The sequence below is a fragment of the Pygoscelis adeliae genome, unplaced genomic scaffold (genome assembly GCF_000699105.1).
Source record: "Pygoscelis adeliae isolate BGI_AS28 unplaced genomic scaffold, ASM69910v1 Scaffold71, whole genome shotgun sequence".
In the NCBI taxonomy this organism is placed as follows: domain Eukaryota; kingdom Metazoa; phylum Chordata; class Aves; order Sphenisciformes; family Spheniscidae; genus Pygoscelis; species Pygoscelis adeliae.
In genome coordinates this window covers 5,573,698-5,595,439 of record NW_008824356.1, presented here as the reverse complement: position 1 = coordinate 5,595,439, position 21,742 = coordinate 5,573,698, and the positions used below count along the sequence as shown (strand labels likewise).

The following is a 21,742-nucleotide window of genomic DNA, read 5'->3' as shown; positions in this document are numbered from 1 at the left end:
CCTCAACTAAACCAACCAAATTTTCATACTAAGCAAGCTTCAGATTTCATCTCTGCAAAGGGATTATTGCAGAACCATGGCCTCAAGAATCACAGTAGAGAGCAGATGTCTAGAACTGAATGGATGCAGGCTCAGGAAGGAAATTCATTGTCAGATAGAGCTCCAGCTCTAAACTTTTCATTGACTTGTGAATCCCTTTCTGCATGGATCTTTTTCATGACAACTGAAGACCACTAAGACACAACCCAACCCATGTTTCTATATTTCACGACAGAAGCAAAGCCCGTACAAACACGGGGTAGTAGTGTAGCCGAATACAAAATATATCAAGGTCACTCAGAAAATCTACATTGTCTGCTAGAAGCTGAAGTCTTTATTGTTTGCTTGTCACAAAGAAGGGAATTAGCACCTTCATTCTCCTTCTATACGTTTCCCACCTCTTCTGTGGGAAAGTATCCTGGGAGAACCCAGAAGCAAAGAGCAATGCAGACACATACACCACGACCAACACATTTCCAGAGCTACCACTGCACTTCATAGCCACTTTCAGGCTTGAGTGTACCTACACTAATTGACTGACTGGTGGCTAAACAGGTTTCAGCCTCCACCATCTACAATTACCAGAGTATGCTCTTTTGTCACCCAACACAGCTGTGCTCAGGAAGCTACCCAGCCCTTCCCATGTAGATCTTTGTGGATTCCCCCTTCTATACTTCCTAATTTAACTAGCAGTAACTAGCTATGGTAGGAATACAGAATTTAAAAATCACCTAATAACTATATAAATGGCAGCAAGCAGACAACTTGGGTTCTCTAGACAGATCTAAGAAAGCACAGCAGTTGGAGCTGAGTGGGAAATGAGTGTTTTCAGGGAGAAAGTCTAGGAATTTATTTTTAAAAGTTCTTTTCTGAAAAGACTTAAAATGAAATAGATGCATTTCAATTTTTTCCCCAAATATTTGTTTAGATACTAATTTTTATCCAAGGAGGCAGTTTCCATCATATATTTAGCTTTCAACAAATCAGCATTTCCTGAATGAAAATTTTTCACTACCAAATTTTTTGAACGGTTTTGCTAACAAAGTTTAGCTTAAAAAAGCTGAATTCTGATTTCATTAAGAGAACCAGACTGACAGCGCTGAATATTACTGGACAAGCAAACAAGCTTCTCCTGATGTTCCCCATACCACTTCAGGCTTTGAAAGATCAAATTCTCTAAGTAGGGTCTGGCCTAACGTAAGATCAGGCCTCAGCATCACTGGCATATTCAGTTCTCTGGCATATTCACATCCTCTGCTGAGTCCATCAACAAGAAGGTGCTTTGCTTTTGTGACCTACCCTTTAAAGTTCAAGACCCATCTGCAAAGACCAGACTGCCTGTGTTAGTTATGGAACTGCCCAGACTGAATCAAAACCTTGAACTAGATGTAGAAGGGTCCAAAAATCTATTCAGCTTCCTAGAGTTATGAATGCACCCCACCTTTTGAAAAAGACATATCGCCAATCATCTAACCAGATATTCAAAATCCAAACATATAACAATAAAACTGAAAAAGCAAAAAGAAGCAAATAGCAGCAGCTATTGCAACTATTAAACATGCCTCAGAAAACTTAGCAAAACATCACTGTTAAAACAAGACTTCCAAAATCAAAGTATCAGCGCAAAGATATTTAAACTGTTTGTCCCCAGCAAGTAAAGAAGGAAAAAATTAATTTCCAAGGCAAAGTGCCTATCCTGGAGAACCTCTAATTGGCAGCTTAATTCACTGAGAAGTGTCCAACTTGAACACTTTTGATGAACACAACTATAGCATATTATAAAGAAAAAAAATGACTACGTGTGTAGCCATTTAGGACATAACAACTCAAAAAGAAATATGAAACTAAATGGAATTCTACCAGAAGCCAATGTAAGTTTGATCTATACCACCATGTTTAGCAAAAAGATTATCATATAGCATGCTAGTAAGTACTTCATTATGTCTTTACGATGTTATTGGAATACAGAATTTACATCAGAACCCATTCTGCAGACTTCCATTCCCAGCACTGTGATGGCACGCTGGAGGAATGAGGAAGCAAATCGCATGGAAGCACAGATCTGAGAAAACTTGGTTTTATTGTTTAATAAGACCAAGCATGGATTTGGTTTTTTTATCACATATTTACTAATCCTCTGCCCAGTCTCACTTTCTTCTATAAAAGGACTATTAGCAACGTTCTTGTCATCTCATAGAATATCAAAATTCTGGTTGCTGTAAACACTTCAAAACAACAATACAACAGAAATCGATTTTCATGAGATTTACTCCTTCCAGCATGTCTCAGCCCAGTGCTGACACAGAAGCCTGTGACAGACTTTTCTGTTGTCACAGGGACTCTAGCTTTACCACTTACATACCTGCTGTGTAAGGAGACTCATGTGGCTTGGTGGGGAATACTGACAGGCTGCTTGCTTTTCTGCCAGCTGCTGCAGTTCTACTGCTACCATATTGGGGCTATAATGTTTGCCCTGGGAAGAAGTATCTTCTGCATCTTTGTGCATCCTGGCTGAGCCCACACGCTGCCCACTTGCACTGCGATGGCACAAACCTACCAAACAAACATTTGGATACGCTTAGTGAGTGGTATGTCAGACTCTCAGCCTGCTGATCACAGAAATACAAAAGCAGGTGTGATACTTTCTGCAGATTCTAGGGAGAATACAGACTTCTACATTGCCTATATGAGCTTTTGTCAATTCCAAACCTGTATTCTCTTTACCATAATGTATCTAATGGCACCCAATTCCAGAGAATATTGGCTGCTGTTACCTAAGTTAAATCTATAATATTTTTCCTTAAAAACAAATGGATCCCTTTAAAGAAGCTACTCAGCTGGGAAGTCAGATTTATTTTAATGCTAGAAAGGTTGTCAATATATATACAGCAACCCTAGTGAACATGTGCTGATCTTGACGTAAAACCTAAAGCAAATGTATACCATTAAAAATATATATATATTATCAGGACCACAGCTGTTAGCCTGTGTATGGTTCTCAAAACTTTCCTAATAGATTACAGTCTGCATTCATAAATTCCTACAGTTTCTTCTACCCCTCAGATTCCCACTTAGGGACATGGTTTAGGGGTGGACTTGGCAGTGTTAGGTTAGCGGTTGGACTCTGATCTTAACTATGTTCTACCCCAGAATGGTAAATGAGAGGTCTCTAGATCTTGTCTTTAAGATACTCTTGGATATGACAGTATTGTATCTAATTCTCTAGGACCTTTCAGTAATGATTCATTCAGATCCTTCTTTTTTGGAGGTCTTGACACACCTTTAAGTATTCAACAATTGTGACGTTTCGTTAAAGGATTTCTCCGCATGACAGAGAAACACAGAACTAAGAACAGCACATAGACTGAGACAGGACTTCCGCTAACGAAAACTACATTAAAATCACTAAAGATAAACAAGAGATCAGTAATACAGTCAAGTGAAGATATACAATACTTCATTTCCCAGCTCTTTTTGAATAAGTTCAAAGGCTGAGTTCAAAGTTCGAGGCTGAGGGGAGACCTTATCGCTCTCTACAACTACCTGAAAGGACGTTGTAGGGATAGGATGAGAGGAAACGGCCTCAAATTGTGCCAGAGGAGGTTTAGATTGGATATTGGGAAAAATTCCTTCACTGAAAGGGTTGTCAAGCATTGGAACAGGCTGTCCAGGGAAGTGGTTGAGTCACCATCCCTGGAGGTATTTAAAAGATGCGTAGACGTGACACTTAGGGACATGGTTTAGTGGTGGACTTGGCAGTGTTAGGTTAACGGTTGGACTCTGATCTTAAGAGTCTTTTCCAACCTAAATGATTCTATGATTCCCTGTTCATCTGCTCAATAAAAGGGCATCTTTGGCAAACAAGGGCTGCTTCCTGCACTCCTCCTTTCCTTAAGAAATTTAGCACCATTCAACAAGACTTGTAATTCTGGAAATGTAAAATTTCTACCTACTCCAGAACAGAAATAACACAATCTCTATACTGAACTAGCAGGTTATTATGTATCCCAGAACACTCACCTACTTTTGCAGAGGATGGTCGGGACAATCTTTGGCTGTAGATCTGAGCAGCTCTCTGAAAAGATGAGAATGGGCCAATGGTGTAGCTACCAGAATGACAATGATGTAACCCTGCAAGGCTAGAAGCCTCACTGGACACTGGGTTTGTGAAGACAGAAGAGCTGTCAGGAGCTGTGCTCTGCAAGGAGGGTAGTGGGCATGGGGACTGAATCAGCCTGGGACCAACTGGAGGAGCTGGCAATGAATGGTGACCAGGCACCTGTGGGTTTTCAGAGGCTGCAGGTTGAGGTGGTATCCAGGAACTGGTACTTCTCTGGAACGTGGCACCAGAAACAGAGGAAGAAGCACTAGGAGGGCCGCACCGAGGTAATTTCACTTCAGCATTTAAGGAGAAGGTGGGTCCTTCTGGAACTACACAAAGATAATGAGCACACTACATGAGAAAAAGCTGCTTTTCAGGGCCTTCAGATAATATCAACACACCAAAGATGCCTCTACTCAGACACACTAAAGTCAAAATGACCTCATCGACCAGCAAAGACAAGAAGAGGCTCTCCATGATGAATATCCTCTTTCAAAGCTTGCCATATCTAGGTCTTCCCCCACAGAAGGGCAGCTAACTTTCATACTGCTCACTCTACAGTATCTTCTCTTGGGTTTAAAAGAAAAACCTGCAGAATCTTCCCCAAAATTGGGCATTTGAATCTCTGTTTGAACCCAAAGGTTCCAACCTTTGTTTAAAACAGTATTAAAAACAGTATATGCATTCATTATTTTTTTCTTGATGATGACTTAAGCCAGTTCACTTACAGGTTGATTTAACTTCTTTGGGTTTATAGCCTTTTAATGCTCCTTCTGCAGGCAGATCTGCAACTGAACTTTTGGGCTGATCACCTTTTATTTTTTTCACCACCTCAGGATGCTCTGTAACAAAATCAAGGAGTTAAGAAGTAGAACAATGCAAACTGTGATATCATTAGAACAGGGCTGCAGAATTTAAACCTTGTTACAGTGGACTTTCTTGCTAATATTTATTGTAGACCATGCAAATCTATTGATCACAATTATGCTGTCCTGTACAGTAGCATGGCACTGCACTTCCTTCCATGGAAGGCCTAATTAAGCTCAAATATACAGACTCTGCCCTCCAATAGGTACACTTACTGTAGGCAGCACAATTTAACAGGCCTTGATTTCTCTCATCCCTTACTTTGATTTCAGGGTTCTCTGTTCATTTCAAACCTCAGTGCCTTCAGTTTGCACATTCTCATTTCAGTCATGAGCCACCATATCTAGTTCCTTATAAATGATAGTCCAGATTCATCCCATTTCACTTCAGACAAAGAAGGCAGGAGTGCAGTTACTGTAGTCTTCACATACAGAGTCAGTTAAAGGGGGGGTGGGGGGGAGGGGAAAGCTACACAACAAAGATACACAACCTCAAGAAACCTGAACAACATTCTGGAGGCATTATTCTCTTTCCATAGACTGAAGTTAAACTGGATTTGTCTGGGCAACATCATCTCAGAACTGCCTGCAACACTTACCCCCTTCAGGCTGCTTCTCTGACTGGTTACTGGTGTTGTTGGGTTTTTTGCTTGTGGCGTTTGTTCCTAGGAAGACACTTGCTGACTTGTTTTTGTGTGTGTAAAATGTCAGCACTTCCTCCAGGTCACTTTCACTACAATAAGGAGAGAAGAATGGATGTAAGTGAGGATTCTAAGTTTTTCTGCCTTCATGTAACAATCAAAGGCAAGAAACAATAAGGAGACTGAAGAGGGGAGTGGGAAAAAAAGGTGAGGCCAGACAAGCTAATGATTTGCTCAGTTCTGCAGGGTAAGAGCAGAAGGAAAGGAACGTGCCTTGGTTAAACCTGAGATTCCCACTGAAATGCCATTTTCTTACGCAGTAGAAAATTCAAGGCATTCAGAAGCCTTCCCAGGATAAACAAAGAGCAAGTGAAAACTCCAAACACATTTTTGGGGAGATCAGCACAACAGAGGAGATTCAGTTCACAGCTAAATTTGTGAATCTTTCCCAGGTGCTCTCTAGAACAAGCAGCTATCATGTTCATGAGAGAACTCAGCTCAGCCTCTGTTTTATAGTCATCATTAGTAGTTTCAATTCAACAACATGGGGAGAAGAGGAAAGACGAGGGAAGAGCTTGTTAATTAGCCAAAACTACAGGACAAACAAACAGAAAAGTCAATATTTTGTGAATCTTACAAAACTTGCATACATTTCTCATTTTCTTTACAAGAAGAGAGTTTAACTGCCCCAATGTCCTAAGCACCTGTTGGTCCAAACCAGTATCAGTTACTTGGCCATTCATATTAGAGCTCGTGCAAGCTGTAATTCTAATTGTTTTGATATCTAACATGCATTCCTTTTGTTTTATAGTGTTGCATTAGTGAATGTGTATATAGCAAAGCAAACACCAAAAGCAAGAATGTAGTGCCAGTAGCACTACAAGAAAACATAACAGAGGAATATATATTTGCATAGCAGCAGTTTAATCCTTCAAAATGTCCTCTGCATATCACACTTGTACTAGTCTTAGCTAGCCTGAGCTTTGTTAAAAGTAATGTCTAAAGCTGATCCCACTGGAGTTTGGATGTTCAGGGCACGCTGAGAAGTTCACCTTTTCTCTGAAACCAATGAAAATAGAGGTGAAGAGGAAATGTAAGAATGAAAAGTTGTTGGAAGGTGCTTTAAGCTTTTAAATGAATTTACCAGCATAAGTATATACTTTTACATTGCACTGAGTATGTTTAGAAGCAATGGTTGCAGCATGTGTATAACTAAACACAATGCAATCCATGTGATATCAAAGTTAAAGAGTCAATGAGACAACCCCAATTATTAAGTGGCAACATTTATTACCCATTTTCTCCAGTGTTGCACTCACTGTACTGCAGAACAAACACTCAAAGTGGAAATCTATCCCCTTTGCTTGGCTCCAAATGACTAGCTCACTGATTGAAGCTTCAAGTACAGCGCAAAGTAGTGTCAGATGTCAGAGTTTTCAAATATACCTCATACTTCATAAGAAGCAGAAAGATCATCACTAGAAATTGTCTGATGTTGGCAAACTGGCTTTTGCTGTTCTTTATCACTCAGACAGATGATCCAGCAAAAATCTCCAGCCCCAGCCTAGACTGTGCATGAAGCCATGATGGCACAGTAGCCAGTAAGATGGAAACAGAATAGTATGCAGTTCTGCCCCAAACAGCCATCTGTTGCATTTCTGGTGGGCAGTACTGACAGGCATTTTCAGGCATTTCTGGCAAAAAGCAAAATGACCTGCCCTAAGAGGCAACAGTCATTTTAGTGGCCAGAGATGTCAGAGAACCAAGAGCATGCCGTGGGCCCATGTAATCTGCATTTCTAGTGATAGGAGTAGATGCTATGGTATATGGTAGTCAGCCGTCTTGAGTATCATTCTTTTATAGAACTCTATCTGAAAAGCAGTGAGATTTTTCTTGGAGCCTGCTGCGGTAATGACTCCATCAATTATATTAGCAAAATGTAAAAATTCATTGTTTTCATGAGAATGTAGCATCAAAAGAGACTGAAGCCTCCTGAAATTAGTTAAGAAGCCTCATCTATCACCCACTTCTAATCAGTCACTGAGTGCTATCCAAACCGAGAAAAAGAAAGAACAGTTTCGTTACTGATCATCAAAAAGAAGCAGTGACTGTCAACCTTCCCAGAGAAGATAGAAAGGCATTAAAAAGGCAGGTGAACTCTACCTGTCCAGATATTGACGGGGTCCTTGCCCATATAGTTATGTCATATATGTGTCAAATAATATGAGTCAAAAGGAATCAGGTATTGTTCTCAAGAATCAGAGACTTTGAGGACATAATTCTGGTTCACTGAATAATTTCAGACCTCTCCATAGTCAGATAGCTATAATACCATTGGTTTTCATACAATGCTACAGGCCATAAAGAGTATTTACCTATTTTCAAAATATGTTTCCTACCAGACTCTTGTAAGTTTAAGGCAGATAAAGTTCAAAGCATGCACAGTTAGAAAATACTGCTTTTTCATTGTGAAAGTAACTGCTTGCACTGAACCGCCTCAGCAAGCCAAATAAGAGATAGGATGAAGACAGGGGGTCTAACTCCCTGGAGGGGAGGAAGGCCTTCCTCATCTCAGAAAGTCCAGACCTGGAGAGTTCCTAAAGAGAGGTAGCAAGCATGAGATTTGTTTCTGAGAGCAGAAACTTGAGAGCCAGAGCTGCAACAACTGTTCACCACAGCAGCTCAAGGCCATCTGAGCAGCAGCTCTAGTTTCATTCTCCTTCCAAAGTACTGCCACATTTGCTTCAGCATCACAGGAAAGGAGACCATTAGCTCATCAGCATCAGCTTGAAATTTACACAGACCAGGACAATCACTGCTGTCCTTTGGGAATCTACTTAACAGTCAAAATGTCTATTCTATGTCCTTCTCTATGCACCAGATGCTGATGCTACAAGTGTTTGGTTGCTGGAAGGGAGAAAAGAGAAAAGACAAGTTCTCTGTCCCCCAGCAAGAGCAGGGGCAGGTGCTACGGTCAATAAAGGTATCTAGAGGCCTTTAGATCAATCAGATCATCTTCAGAACAATCCCATCACCTTCAAGGCTGGAAGATCCTTTATCAAAGGGAATAAACTCCATTCCTACCTTGCTCTGGTAATAAAGTTCTGAAAACCTTCAGGATTCACTCCCTCCTCCTCCTCTTCCTGTTTCTTTTTTGATCGCTTCTGAACCATCTGCTCCGTTTCCTGTTAATAAGCAGTATCAGTAAGTGTCTCTATGTAGTTACGTCATGTTCCACAGCATAGCTACAGCTCAGAGAAGACAAAAAACAATTCCACGGGATCTAAGAAAAGAGAACGTCAACTCCAAAGAGCCAAATTATTTCACTATGTGCAACAGAATAGATAAATATAGAGCCCCAGAGACAGCATGCTAAGCATACACTAAACTCCTCATTCCTCCACCTGACATAACTTATTAGAATTGATTTGCTGAGACGAGGTCAAGTCTTCACAAACACGTGCTGCTCCTTCAAATATACTCTTTGCTGGGACATAAGGAAGTAGGGGGAGCAGAAAGTAATTCTTTATAGATATTAGGTCCCCTTTCTACTTCTGCTGTTTCTGTCACAAATAGAGAGTTCCTCAAAATAGCTTTTATTTGAGCATCTGTCCCAAAAGGAGATATTCAGGAAGAAAGAAGGACAAAAATACAAAATTATATTAAAGAAACTCAATCAAGGAGATCTGCTGAGGGCATCCACATTTCCTACTGTAAACTAGGAGTTCTCCTCTTGAGTTAATTTCTCTTGTCATGCAGCAAATTGCTGAAGGCTTATCTATATACCAAAAAATATACTGCTTTAGCAAAAGCAAAGAAAGTAGAACAGTACAGCCTGTGGCAAATATGCATTTATACACTAAAATATACTGGAATAAAAGATGGTAAGCCTTTGTGTGTGAGAATGGGAGCAAGCTCTCAGATATAAGTGATCTTTCTATTTTACACCAGTAGAACTTGTTGACACTAGGTGGTATTGATACAAACATTTTTGTATCAATATGTTAATTAAAACATTAATTAAAAAAACCCTACAGGACTGTCTGAAATACCAATACCAGCATACAAGCTTTATCTGACCAGACTTGACCTCCACTTCATTGCTTCCTACCGGTAGTCTGAGCATTCCCAGGACAAAAGGGTCAGATACATCTTTTGAAAGATAATTCAAGAGGGGGAAGAAAAAGCCACTCTGGGACATGTTTCTACCCTTCAGTGAAAGTCTGGACAATATGTTATCTGTTTTACTTAGTTTGTTGGAGGTAGTATTTTTTCTTCTGTAGGAGTCCCGTACTAAATCTGAAGTTACAAGTCAGTGGAAGAAGTCTATATGTTGGAATCAGACATCAAAAAACCTCATACCCAAGAGTCTCTCAATGGCTTAAACGTGTACATCCTAAAACCTCAAGTGATCTGTTCTCACTTGTTCTAATTGAGAAAATATGTTTATGCACTTAATTATTACCAGTTACACAGCTTTATTTTGTGAATTTACTGAAGAGTTAGCAGAAAATCCTGATGTTTGAATACAATTTGAGTGGAAATTATATCCAAAGCAGCTGCATTCTTTACTCACCACAGAGCCACCCGAGTGTTTTGTGGTTACTCCCAACACACTAATTCAGTGAGCATTAGGCATACAAGGCACTCCCTGGAACAGATTTGGTTCGATATCAACCTTGCTTTGACAGATCAAGTTACCAGATGTCAGTTCTGACAAGGTAATGTAAGTGAACATCCTCTGCTAACGAGTAGGAGCTTGGAGGCCTGTGTGCACAGCAGCCTCTGAAAGCAAAATTTAAACTACCCTTGTTCTAACACTAAAGAAATTCTAGGGGGCAAAGGAAAGGGGAAGCTGTTCTTGTAAAACAAGGATTAGCATGAAACCACTATGCTAAGAACAGCATCTTCTACATCTAAAGAGGTGAAAATTATTTAAATTAGGACATACTTCTTATCACTGAGCATGCAGAGTCCCATACTACAAATAGGTAGCAGCCCCTCAGTATACCAAACAAATGGGAAAATACATATTTCATACTGTTCTGTATTAAAAAAATTATCTCTAAAGAAGCATCATAAAAATAGGGAGAAATGGGAAAAGGCATTACAAAGCACTAGAATCAAAGACAAGCCAAAGAAAAAGCAAACTGCCAGTTAAATTCCACTTCATTTCAACACTTCTTTTTACTTTTATGCACATGATTACTGGACTGCATATATAATGTAGTAATACTGTTGTCTATCTGACTATTTGAACAAACTACCATTACTGGATGTGCAACTGCAAACAGACTATGTACGTTACAGAACAGAGCCTTTGAAACAGCCTGCTGTCTTGACTATGACAGCAGCCAGCAGGAGATACTTTAGAAGAAGAGAACAGAAACCAAAAGAGCTACCAAAAGAAGGATCAAGAAAGAATTGGTCACCTTGTTATAACAGATTATGAACTCGCCCAGCTGGTGCGCCAGGACACGACGACGATCATTTAGTCCTAAACGACGGCTGGGGAGCAGCATCCTCAAGGACTGCTGAAGATTGCTGGCAGCTCGCTTCAGAAAGCGTATGACAAGCTCCTGCGAGCAAGAGAGATGGAGTTAACAATGGACCAGCTGCAAGATGTGGGGAGAAGAGAACAGAGGTACTACAGCAGCTAATGACTGGCAAGAACTAAACACAGTGTCCTGAGAAAATGAGCTGACAACTGGCAGGCAAAAGCATTCTGCAATGTGCATTTTTAATATAGCCCTACAAATCCAAGGTGAGGGGAGAAGAACGATGGTGTGCCTTGCCTGAGGTGGGTCAGAATTGGGAACACTTGAGGGGAGTTTGTCTGAAAAGCATGGCAGATGAAGAAAACAAAAAAAACAAGCAGCAAAAAGCAGCAACAACACAGAATAACCTGTAAAGTCCAATACCTTAGGAGAACATTTCCAAAAAACAACCTGCAATGTGTTAAAGAAGGCCTGTGATGAAGCCTACTGACATAAAATCCTCTCAGCACTATCACAGGGAAGGGGATCTTGGTCAGATATCTCCACTACAGTCATGTAGCCCCATCTCATCACTTTCGTATTTGTATACTATTGCCACAGCCTCTCCACAGCAACAGATGACTACATCTACAACCATGTAATTCCAATCCCCCACCATGTCTGTTTGACCTCTGGTGGGGGAAACATATGGCAAGGCAGATCCTAAGGCGAGATGCATCCTGTGGGTGTTCTGAACCCTTTCTGTCTCCCCTCTGGATATGCTTTCGGTTAGGAGCTCTGCTAATGCATAAATGAGCAGCCTCACAGCCAAACTATTGGATTTCACAGCTCGCCTCTCACTGCCATTACTCCAGGCTGGTTTGATCTGTTATTTTAAACATTATTTTTCACAGTACAGCAGACAAAGTGACTCTCAAAAAGCCAGTTTTAATTTCCACTTGGAAAGAGCAGGGGTAACATTTTCCACTGAGTCGACTGATTATTCTTGACACACAATTTTATCTCTGAACTGCACTGGCTGTTTCCCTGCAACATGCATTCAGCAAGAATACATTTGGATTTGCAGAAAGCTCAAGAGCCTACTGTACAAAGCTCTTTTAGGAAGGTTTGTGAGGGGTTCTGGGCTTGCTGCACTCTTTAAAGTGTATATACATCAAATATAGGGCCTTAAAATATGGACTAGAAAAATTCATCACATGGTTTTTAAAAAAAAAAAAAACAAACCAAAAACCCAACACCTATGCTAGAAAGCAACTTTCTCTCCTCAGTGGCTTTTACTTTTTTATTTCCCTCTATCTAGAATGCAAGGAAGATTCCTAAGCACAGATGCCTGCAAAGAGTAAAACAGTACATCGGAGCCAAAGCTTAACCAGGTACCTGTTCTATCTGAGTAATGTATGCTTTGTTTAACGCAGCAGAAACTGGATACTGCCAAGTAATCTTAAAGAATCTTAGAGAGAAGAATTCAAAAGCAGGTAAGCTCAGAGATCAGTGAAGGAGAACCAGTGAAAGATCTGAGCAGCCTGAATGTCAACCACACTCAGGCCATTAAGAGCTGTCTACTCTATCACTACCTAGATATCAGTCAGCTGTCCTACCTTGTCCGTATATTAAAAATACAGCACTTGCACCTGGACAAAGATAGACAACCATAATCTCAGTTGGACTTCAGTTCTTCCAAGGATGGGAATTGACCTCAGAACTCTCAAGGCAGATTTCAGCTTGGCTTCTCAGTCTGGCCAACACAAAGCTTCTTACCATTTGCTCATCCTCTTTGGCAGCCCAGGCAGGATTCTGGATCTGGTCACCAGCCTCCTTCATCAGTCGCAACTGAACGTGCTGTAGATAGGCAGAGAAAGCCCTGCGAGCTTGCACTTTGCTGTGGACCAAGAGAATCAGTCAGCTATCTTCAGAGTAGTAATGGGAACAGTTACAGCAGTCAGGCACAGCTTATGGACCAAAGTACGGTTGGCAAGGACCTCCTAGGTGCACAAATGTTGAAGCTCAAGGGAAGGAGGACCCCTTCACCCCACCAGTATTTTCAAGGAGACCTTCAGTTCACCAAGATGGGGGAGGTATTGCAGGAGGTAGAGAGCGTCTGCTGTCTTTTTTAAGTTCTAAGATCATCTCTAAAAACGGAATGCTCTTCTTGCCTTTTCACAGCCTTAGCTACTCTCTTCCAAAAGCCAATAACAGGAACATCAGCAAAACTGTGTATTTTTAAACCAAATTCAAGGCTCTCTTGGGCCTCTGTCTTCTCAAGCATTTTGAACACCACAACAACAGACCATAAAATAAATAAAGGGCTTGGTACTGGTGCCAGAGCTATAACAAAAGCCCTGCAAATCCCATTGGAAATGAAAGAATTAAATCTGTGAAAGTGAGCTCTTCCCCTGCTGGCCCAAGGACACAAGCCAAATTTCATTGAGCAAGGCACCACTGAAGAATGAAAGAACATCAGCAAAATCTGCTGCACAGCTGGCTGAACATGTTATGAAGCTGTGAGCATGAACCGAGGAGAGGACTGGGGTAGGACTGGGAGGGACACATTGCTTCTCATTCCATCACAATGGTAGTCACTTTAGCACATGCATCTGTTGTCAGAGAAATTGCTGAAAGCTTTGCCTAATTCTGTTCATTGCCATCTTGGCCTAAACCCTCTTCTCCAACATTCTGCTCCCTGAGTCTCCAACTCTTCCTCAGTTTTCCACATAGTCGCTACAAGCTGTCCCTTGAATTACCAAGCATGATTTCTCCTTTCCTTTTCATAAGGATGTAGAAGCAGATGGGCTTTAGTGTCAGTGACAGATTCCCCTTCTATCACAGGCAATGTCCTAATCTTTTCTATAAAATTATCAAATTTCATCTTAAAACAAACTAGAGTTTTTAACCCATTACTTTTCTGGAATATTATTCCAGAACTTACTGTTCTAATAATTAGGAACCTTCTTTTACTACCCAGCCTAGCTTCATTCATGAGCAGTTTATATTTGCTTTTTCTTTCTCCAACATTGTCCTGTATCTTAAATAAGTTCATCCCTGATGGGTCTTCTACCTTGAATGTATTTATTAACAGCAATTACATCCTTTCATAGTTTTCATTTTATTAGTGTGAACTATCCACATCTTTCAGTGTCTTCTAACAAAGCACCCACACTGGTAACGTATGAGACTAGCAGCTCATATCTACCTGTTCAGTCACAATTTACCTTCCATGAACATGGGTGATAGCAACTGTATACAATATTCCACATGAGGTCTCAGAAGTATCTCTGGTGATAAACCCTAGACCACATTTGGTGTTTTCATGCACGTATGAGCTAGAGCTTTACAAACCTGCTGTGATCAACAAGCATGCAAGGTATTTTTCCTTATAATTAATTTCCAGTTGATGAATACCCAGCTGATAGAATTTCTGCTGTAAATTATTAGCTCTTAAAAGCATGCCCTTGCACTTTGTGCTACTGAATTTCACCCTAGTTATATTATTCCTATCCTCAAGGTCATCCAGTTCTTCCCATATTTATTCCACTACTTTTCTCTCCTGGTAATAACTCCGAAATCTTTTCCATCAGCAAATTTCATTAGCACATTTCTAGATTTTGTGTCATTCTTGAATTGATTATTTAAATCAGCCTCATACTGATTCCTGAGGAACCTCACCATTTTTTCTCTACTTGTTCTCTGCTTCTTAGGAATATTATCAGATACTTATATGGTCCTCGTGACTCCACGTACATGAGTCCCTGAAATTCCATTAAAAACTCAGTCCAGAAATTTAGTCTTCCTGTTTTATATGTCTGTAAATTTCATGAACACTTCATCACAGTGTTACATAGAAATCATACAACATAGTAGCACTTATAGACATCAATGCATCAATTTAGATAAGAATTGAAGTTGAAATAAAAGACATTAAAAGTATCCATGCGTCTGCTTAATCATTAGCTTTTGATGCTTCTGGAAGACCATGCCAGGCCCAAAGAGGGGCTAAGCAAATGATGAGTTCACAAGAGTCTCAAACTAACATCCCCTGTGGATAGCGGTACTGGTACTGCAGTAACTAAAACATTATAAAAATACCTGGTTACAATTCCTGTCTTCCAGTGAATTCCAGAATACACAACAGGCCTTGTAACACCTCTGAGCTCTGTATGCTGCTAGTCACTACACCTACCTTCTCTTCCCACATGTGTGGAATGTCAGCAGAACACTCTGAACCCTGACTAAGAACTCTGTACATCAGGCCACCATATACCAGAAACGGCTTTCCCCTGAGGGCATTCTAGGGCTGCCAGGTTTGTTTTAGGTGTAACTCAAACATCTCGTGACCAGGAGTTCAAGATTTGTGCTGGTAGGAATTAAGGACCTCCCGTTATCAACATCAGCACAGTAATACAACTCTTTGCCTGCACCTGATAATTCTGTGATTACAAAATGGGAAACTGAAGAAGGTCATTGTATAACACCACCTCTCCTCTGGTGTGTGGAATATTGAAACCTGAGGCCTTAAATGCAGGAACAAGTAACTTCCTTTTCTTTTTACTTCCCTGGGAATGGCACAGTTGGGGGAACATGTTTCATTCAATTGTCACCTCTTCACCAGTAACACCCAATGTGCAGAAGGCAGAGAAATTACCTCATCAGGCCGACTAAAGGAGTAAAAGAAGTCCTACCACTTACAAAAACTGACTGGAACAGGCCTGGTTTCTTTTGGATAAAAATTTCATTACTTCAGCTCCTCTGCCTGTTGACCCCACAAGCAAAGCTTTCATCAATGACAGATCAGATGGTGCCAAGCCCAGCACAATCCTGGAACATGAGGTCAGCACAAGCCTTACACACTTCTGTGGGGAATCCCAACAGTACTGGGTGCTGAGCAAGATTCTGCCAGGAACACCAGACAGAGCTTACGTTCTTGGCCAGAGTCAGTTCTATATATAGGTAGATGACAGCATTGCTATGTTTGTCCTCAAAACAGGTTTCAGAAATCTTCCCTGTTACGATAGCAAATGTCCTTGCCACAAGAAGACATTAGAATAATCCCCAAATCCATTTGGTATTTCATAAATCATCTCAGAAACTAAACTAAGAAAGCCATAACAAACAACAATTATTTTTTCTACCTTTGGACATTTTTCACAGAAAACATAATGCTGCTTCTTATCTAGAAGACGTAAAATCCTCCTATGCAGATATATATGATTGCTCTTTCTTTTTGCCCTTCCTGTCCATCTGCAAATAGACAGTTTTACTACCCACATTTAAGGGGAGGATCATGCTTCTAAACATCTAGTAGGACCCTGGTTGGTGTTATTCTATACAATCTCCTCCAGTACCTCTTTTTTTCAAGCAACAGAGCCATGCATCAGAACATACTCTGCTTCACACTGTCATATTCAACAGCAGGCAATGAGATATTTCAGTAACTTGTCACTCTCAAATGACCTCCTATCTTGCTCTCAGGGGGTGATGACCTTGAGCAGAGATTATTATTAGAGGTAAAAATTTTATCACCAAAAATAAAAGCACAAAAATGAAAAAACTAATTTTATGGAAAGGCAGCACTGAGGTATTCCTACCCAACCTTTTTTGGATAGTTTAACATATGTTTAAACGCACTTCTTTGGAAATGCAAAGAATGAAACGATGAATTTTAGAATTCAACAGCAGGCATCCTGCATTAAGACACAGAGGCATTTTAGAAGCCTGAGTTGACCAAAGAACAGCTTACATTACCAGATTAAAGAATAGCAATGGAAACTATGGCTTATGCTTTATACTAATCCAACAGGTCAGGCATTTAGGTAAACTGTCAGTCTTTGCAACTACCTCCCTTCTGTGCCAACTAGTTGTTAAGGCAGCCCACAGTTAGACAAAAACCCAGGCCCCTTTCTCTAGAGTCCTCTTATCTCCTCACACGCGTTCATAATGTGACACTAAGTGTACATCCTCCATATTTTAACCAATATTAGCTGCTAGTCAAAACTCAAGGCAATATGCAGAAATCTCTCACCTCAGGTTTCCATGCTTTTGAAGAACCTGCAGCAAGTTAAACCGAGATTCTGAGTCTGTTTTGTGAAGAAACGGCTCTCCTCCATCTCCAGTTTTCTTGTCAAGTTTTTTTGGCAACATCTCCTTACAAGTAGTTTTCACCAAGTCAGAGAGCTTTGGCTTGCTTTTCACCTGGGTGTCCGAAAGAGAGCCAACAGTACTATCTAGCTCTTCATCTTCATCTGCATCCGCTTCCTCTTCCTCATCACCTTCTGTGTCTGACTTGAGAGACAGCTTTGTTGGTTCTGATGTCCCTGTAGTAGAGGAGAAATCACCTATGCTGGTTAAGAAAAAAGAAGTGGGGAAGACCGTGCTGCTATTTATACCCTTTGGTTTACTTCTAAACTCTTTTCTGCTAGAAGGACAGACCCACCGCCATTTTAGAATAGCATCTTAAGTACTGCTGTCCTTTATTATTCTTTCTGTCTTTCTGCTTGTGTATCAAACAGTTAAGACCACCTTTTTCCCCAATATCAGAGAAGACAGACCAAGATTCTTGTCTTAACTTTACAAATGTAAAAAAAAAAAAAAAAATCAAAGAAACAAAGGCATTTTCCTATATTTTGTCCTGATTCTTACATATATTCTGACATATATATACACACTCATACTTGATGCATGCACTCATTTTTGTATTTTTGTGTGTCAGTAAAAACAAAGCTACGAAATCTAAACTTCCACATGTACCAATAAAGACCACGTACCTTAACATAGCACCAAAAATCATTTTATAACATACAATCTCTCTCATTGCAGTCAGTATTACATAGCTACTAGAAAGAGTTTAGAAAATGGCTTCAGGTACAGCCACTTGTGAGGATCATTCACCTCTGTATCCTTTTAAGTTTTTCCCACATCAGCTTGGATAAGAAGGATTTCTCTCTTTCCAACAGCTTAGAGTCACTGCTGTGTAGGAGAACCAGCCTGGAAGGTGTAAGTTTTCATCTTTCTCTGAAAAGCTGGAGGACTATAGAGGCACACATACTGTTGAATTCTTGTACTCAAAATGCAACTGCAAGCTCAACTTCAGGAAAATATTGATTACCTTTAGTCACATACATGGGAATGAAATTCTAGGAACTAAGAAGGCAGGAAGCACAGAAGAGGAATGAAGTGAAAACTATTAACACTTGAAATGAAAACTATTAACTTCAACCTGTCAATCCCTTTAGGGACTACAAAGGCTAGAACAACCCCATTCACACAGATTTCAAATGAAAAAGTCCTTGCTTGCTTGTTTTTGACTAGCTGCTCATCTAAGACTCTAGCCATGCATACCTGATGATCTTGTCCGTGCTGCTCTAGCCTTGCCATGACATCGCCGGCGCTTCCGTAACTCCAGTGAAACAAGCTTTCTCTCATAAAAGAGAGCATGAGAGTCTACAGCTTCCAGCCTCATATCCAGCCTTCCATTAAGACCTGCTCTGGGAAGCATAATAGAGACATCCTCAATCTCCCTTTATACTTCTCTCCCTGATGATAGAAGAGACTTAGTAGATTAAATTTCTTCAAGATACAGTTTTCCTGACACAGGGAAGAAATATTTATGATCAGTCTAACTTTGCTCTATTTAAAGCCTGCAAATGTTTGAAGGGAGTCTTGCAAGTGCTTTACAGAACATTATCTCTCAAAGCCCCAAAATGCACTTATCTAGTGTCATGCTTTCATGACTGAGCAGCACCTGTCCATCATGCAGCAGCTCAAGGCACAATTAATAGAGAAAACTGAATTGCAAGAATACAAAACAATGGAGGGGAGTGGGAAGAGAGCACATGGACCCAAGTCCAGTCTTCTGAACCTTTTATGTAGACATCTTGTTCTTCACTGTTTGGTCAGAGATAAGAATTTTAACATAATCTAAGTGAAAAATGACAACCTTTCTACAAGTTCTGCCTAAACCAAGGGAGAAGGAGCCCTGCCAGATTCCTTAAGGGAGACAAACATAACTTTCTGGCAGTGCACAAAGACCCAGCAAAGTGCTCTTTATGGTAAAATGTGGGAACATCCACAGAAAGTTCCTGTTGCTCCATTTATCTTTTAGATCTAGTAAAAGTGAATATATGGGTATATGAAGTCCAAAACCCTCATGCATTACAGGATCTCTTGAGAGAGGTCAGTGATGGGGTTTATCAATATGGTAGGAATGCCAAAGCAGGAAGCCTAAGAGGAGCAATTTTAAGGTCCAATCCAACAAAACTTAAGCTCTCCACATGCTAGGATACTCTTTGCTCACTGTATTTACTTTTCTAAAATTAGTTTGATGGATTTCAGGTAGAAAAGGTGTTGACGCAGGACTTGGAAGATGAAGCTGTGGAAATCTAAATTTAGAATAAATCCTACAAATTATTTAATTAAGAAGCCATTTACCGGGATCTCCCAGTGATGAAGTCTCCTTTCATCTTGCCCCTACAAAGGGAAAAACGACAAAAATTACCTTCCATTCTGGATCATCGACTGGATTAAAAAGCCTCTGAAGTCTCATATGTACAATGAAAAGGCCAAGTTTACAGAATTCTTTGTGAGTTCTATCTTAAAGGAGAAAAAAAAGGCTCCAAAAGAGGGAAGCTGAGCAGCTCTTCTACAATTGATGCTTTCATCTGTCTGGCTTAAATTGGAGAAGGTGTCATTTGGAGCTACCCTCTAGACACATCCCTGAAAATACACAGCAAAAAAAAAAAAAAAAAATTGTACAGTGCTGATGCAGGAAGAGCTTCTGTAAATATTCTCTCCTCAGTCAGCAACCTTATCCTTACTCTGTAGTTACTTTATTGTGGATCTCAAATTTGGATAAGTAAAACCGTTGAGAAGAAAGGGTGTTAAACATACAGGGAAAGATATTGCATACAACTCTCCATGGAAGTTCAGCTAGCAGCATGAACTGTCATTTCCACCCAAGCACAACCGAGAGAAAGAGGCATCAAATCATGCTTGCACAGGTCAAGAGATAGGTATACTAAACCGTTGGACTAAATCTCAGTGCTTACTTTACATGAGGACAAGCTCTAACGTGACTTTAAATTTGAAACAAAAGGTAAGCAAAGACCACCTATAATCCCTTCACAGAGACCTAGATACTTAAAGGTTTTTCACGTCTATAGTCATCTTTTTACTCCAATGACTCCCATGCCTTTTGTGTATTGTCCTTTTTGCCCTTGGATTCAGAAGCGCAACACGTAACAATGTGAGAAACCTCCACAGTCACTAGCACACTAAAGAAGAGGCGCAACTATTACCACCCCTGTAAATCACAGGCTGGTGTTTATAACATTGAATAAGCAAGGAATCAATCCTTTTCAAGCTGTTTGTACCCTTTGCCTCCCTCCCACATAGAAAAACTTTCTACCTGTCCTGAAACAGACGTGTAGCCAGCATGTAGTTCATTGATGTCTTGTGCTCTAAAAAAGATCTAGAAAAACGAAATACAGGATGTATCAAGATAGAGCTCAACACAACAAAAGGCAGCATAATACAGAAATAAATGATCTATAAAAAACATCCCAGAAGTGGATTGAGACAATATGCTGTACCATAAGAGAAAAGAGGAAAGAAGGAGAGCTATCACTTCTCAGCTGAAGTTCCTGGTGGGGCAAGAGACACAGAGAAACATTACAGACTGGAAAAAAAATTAGAAAAGTATAACATAGTATCACTCACAGGATGAGTCCTATATTGTGTTTATGGCCTAATGACAGACTACACAGTATGTGCAGCTCTAGGATGTAACAGCCGCTAGCCGGAATGGATTATCTGAAGTGAAGACATTTTTATTCTGACAGAAAAGCAACGTCGGAAACGATGCTTGAAAGCCTTCCATGAGGTGCAGTTAGGCAAAGCAGCAGCAGTTAAAAACAAGGAATCGGAAAAAAGCATCCTCAACACTAAAATAAACTCTACCAAAACCTTCAATATATGTCTTTCTGATTGCTAAGCTGGTTGATATACATATAGCTAACACAGTGCGCTGATTTTGGCTGGGATAGAATTAATTTTCTTTTCATAGCTAGTATGGTCTATGTTTTAGATTTGTGCTGAAAACAGTGTTCATAATACAGAGATGTTTTCGTTATTGCTGAGCAGTGCTCACACAGAGCCAAGGACTTTTCAGCTTCCCATGCTCTGCCGGGTGCACAAGAAGCTGGGAGGGGCCACAGCCAGGACAGCTGACCCGAACTGACCAAAGGGATATTCCATACCATATAACATCATGCTCAGTACATAAACTGGGGGGGAGTTGGCCAGGAGCAGTGATTGCTGCTCAGAGACTGGCTGGGTGTCAGTTGGCAGGTGGTGAGTGGTTGCATCACTTATTTTTCCTGGGTTTTGTTCCTCTCTCTCGTTGTTTTCCTTTTCATTACAATTTATTATTGTTTTATGTCAATTATTAAACTGTTGTTATCTCAACCCACAAGTTTTCTTACTTTTACTCTTCTGATTCTCTCCCCCACCCCACCAGGGCAGGGGGAGGGTGAGTGAGCGGCTGTGTGTGCTTGGTTGCTGACTGGGGTTAAACCACGATAACAGGTATAGGTTTATGAATGTTTT

General features: G+C 40.4%; 1 protein-coding gene across 1 annotated transcript in view; it reads right to left on the bottom strand.

The window, feature by feature from the left end:
• TTLL5 (tubulin tyrosine ligase-like family, member 5) overlaps nt 1-21,742 on the bottom strand; it is a 137,601-nt gene that overhangs the window by 70,821 nt on the left and 45,038 nt on the right. The window contains exons 18-28 of the mRNA XM_009319496.1: nt 20,544-20,606; nt 19,568-19,606; nt 18,479-18,624; nt 17,163-17,454; nt 12,905-13,025; nt 11,081-11,227; nt 8,733-8,833; nt 5,607-5,740; nt 4,870-4,983; nt 4,060-4,470; nt 2,402-2,592 (exon numbers count right to left, since the gene is read on the bottom strand). Coding sequence (XP_009317771.1) covers nt 2,402-2,592; nt 4,060-4,470; nt 4,870-4,983; nt 5,607-5,740; nt 8,733-8,833; nt 11,081-11,227; nt 12,905-13,025; nt 17,163-17,454; nt 18,479-18,624; nt 19,568-19,606; nt 20,544-20,606 — 1,759 coding nt within the window. The remainder of the gene's footprint in view (nt 1-2,401; nt 2,593-4,059; nt 4,471-4,869; nt 4,984-5,606; nt 5,741-8,732; nt 8,834-11,080; nt 11,228-12,904; nt 13,026-17,162; nt 17,455-18,478; nt 18,625-19,567; nt 19,607-20,543; nt 20,607-21,742) is intronic.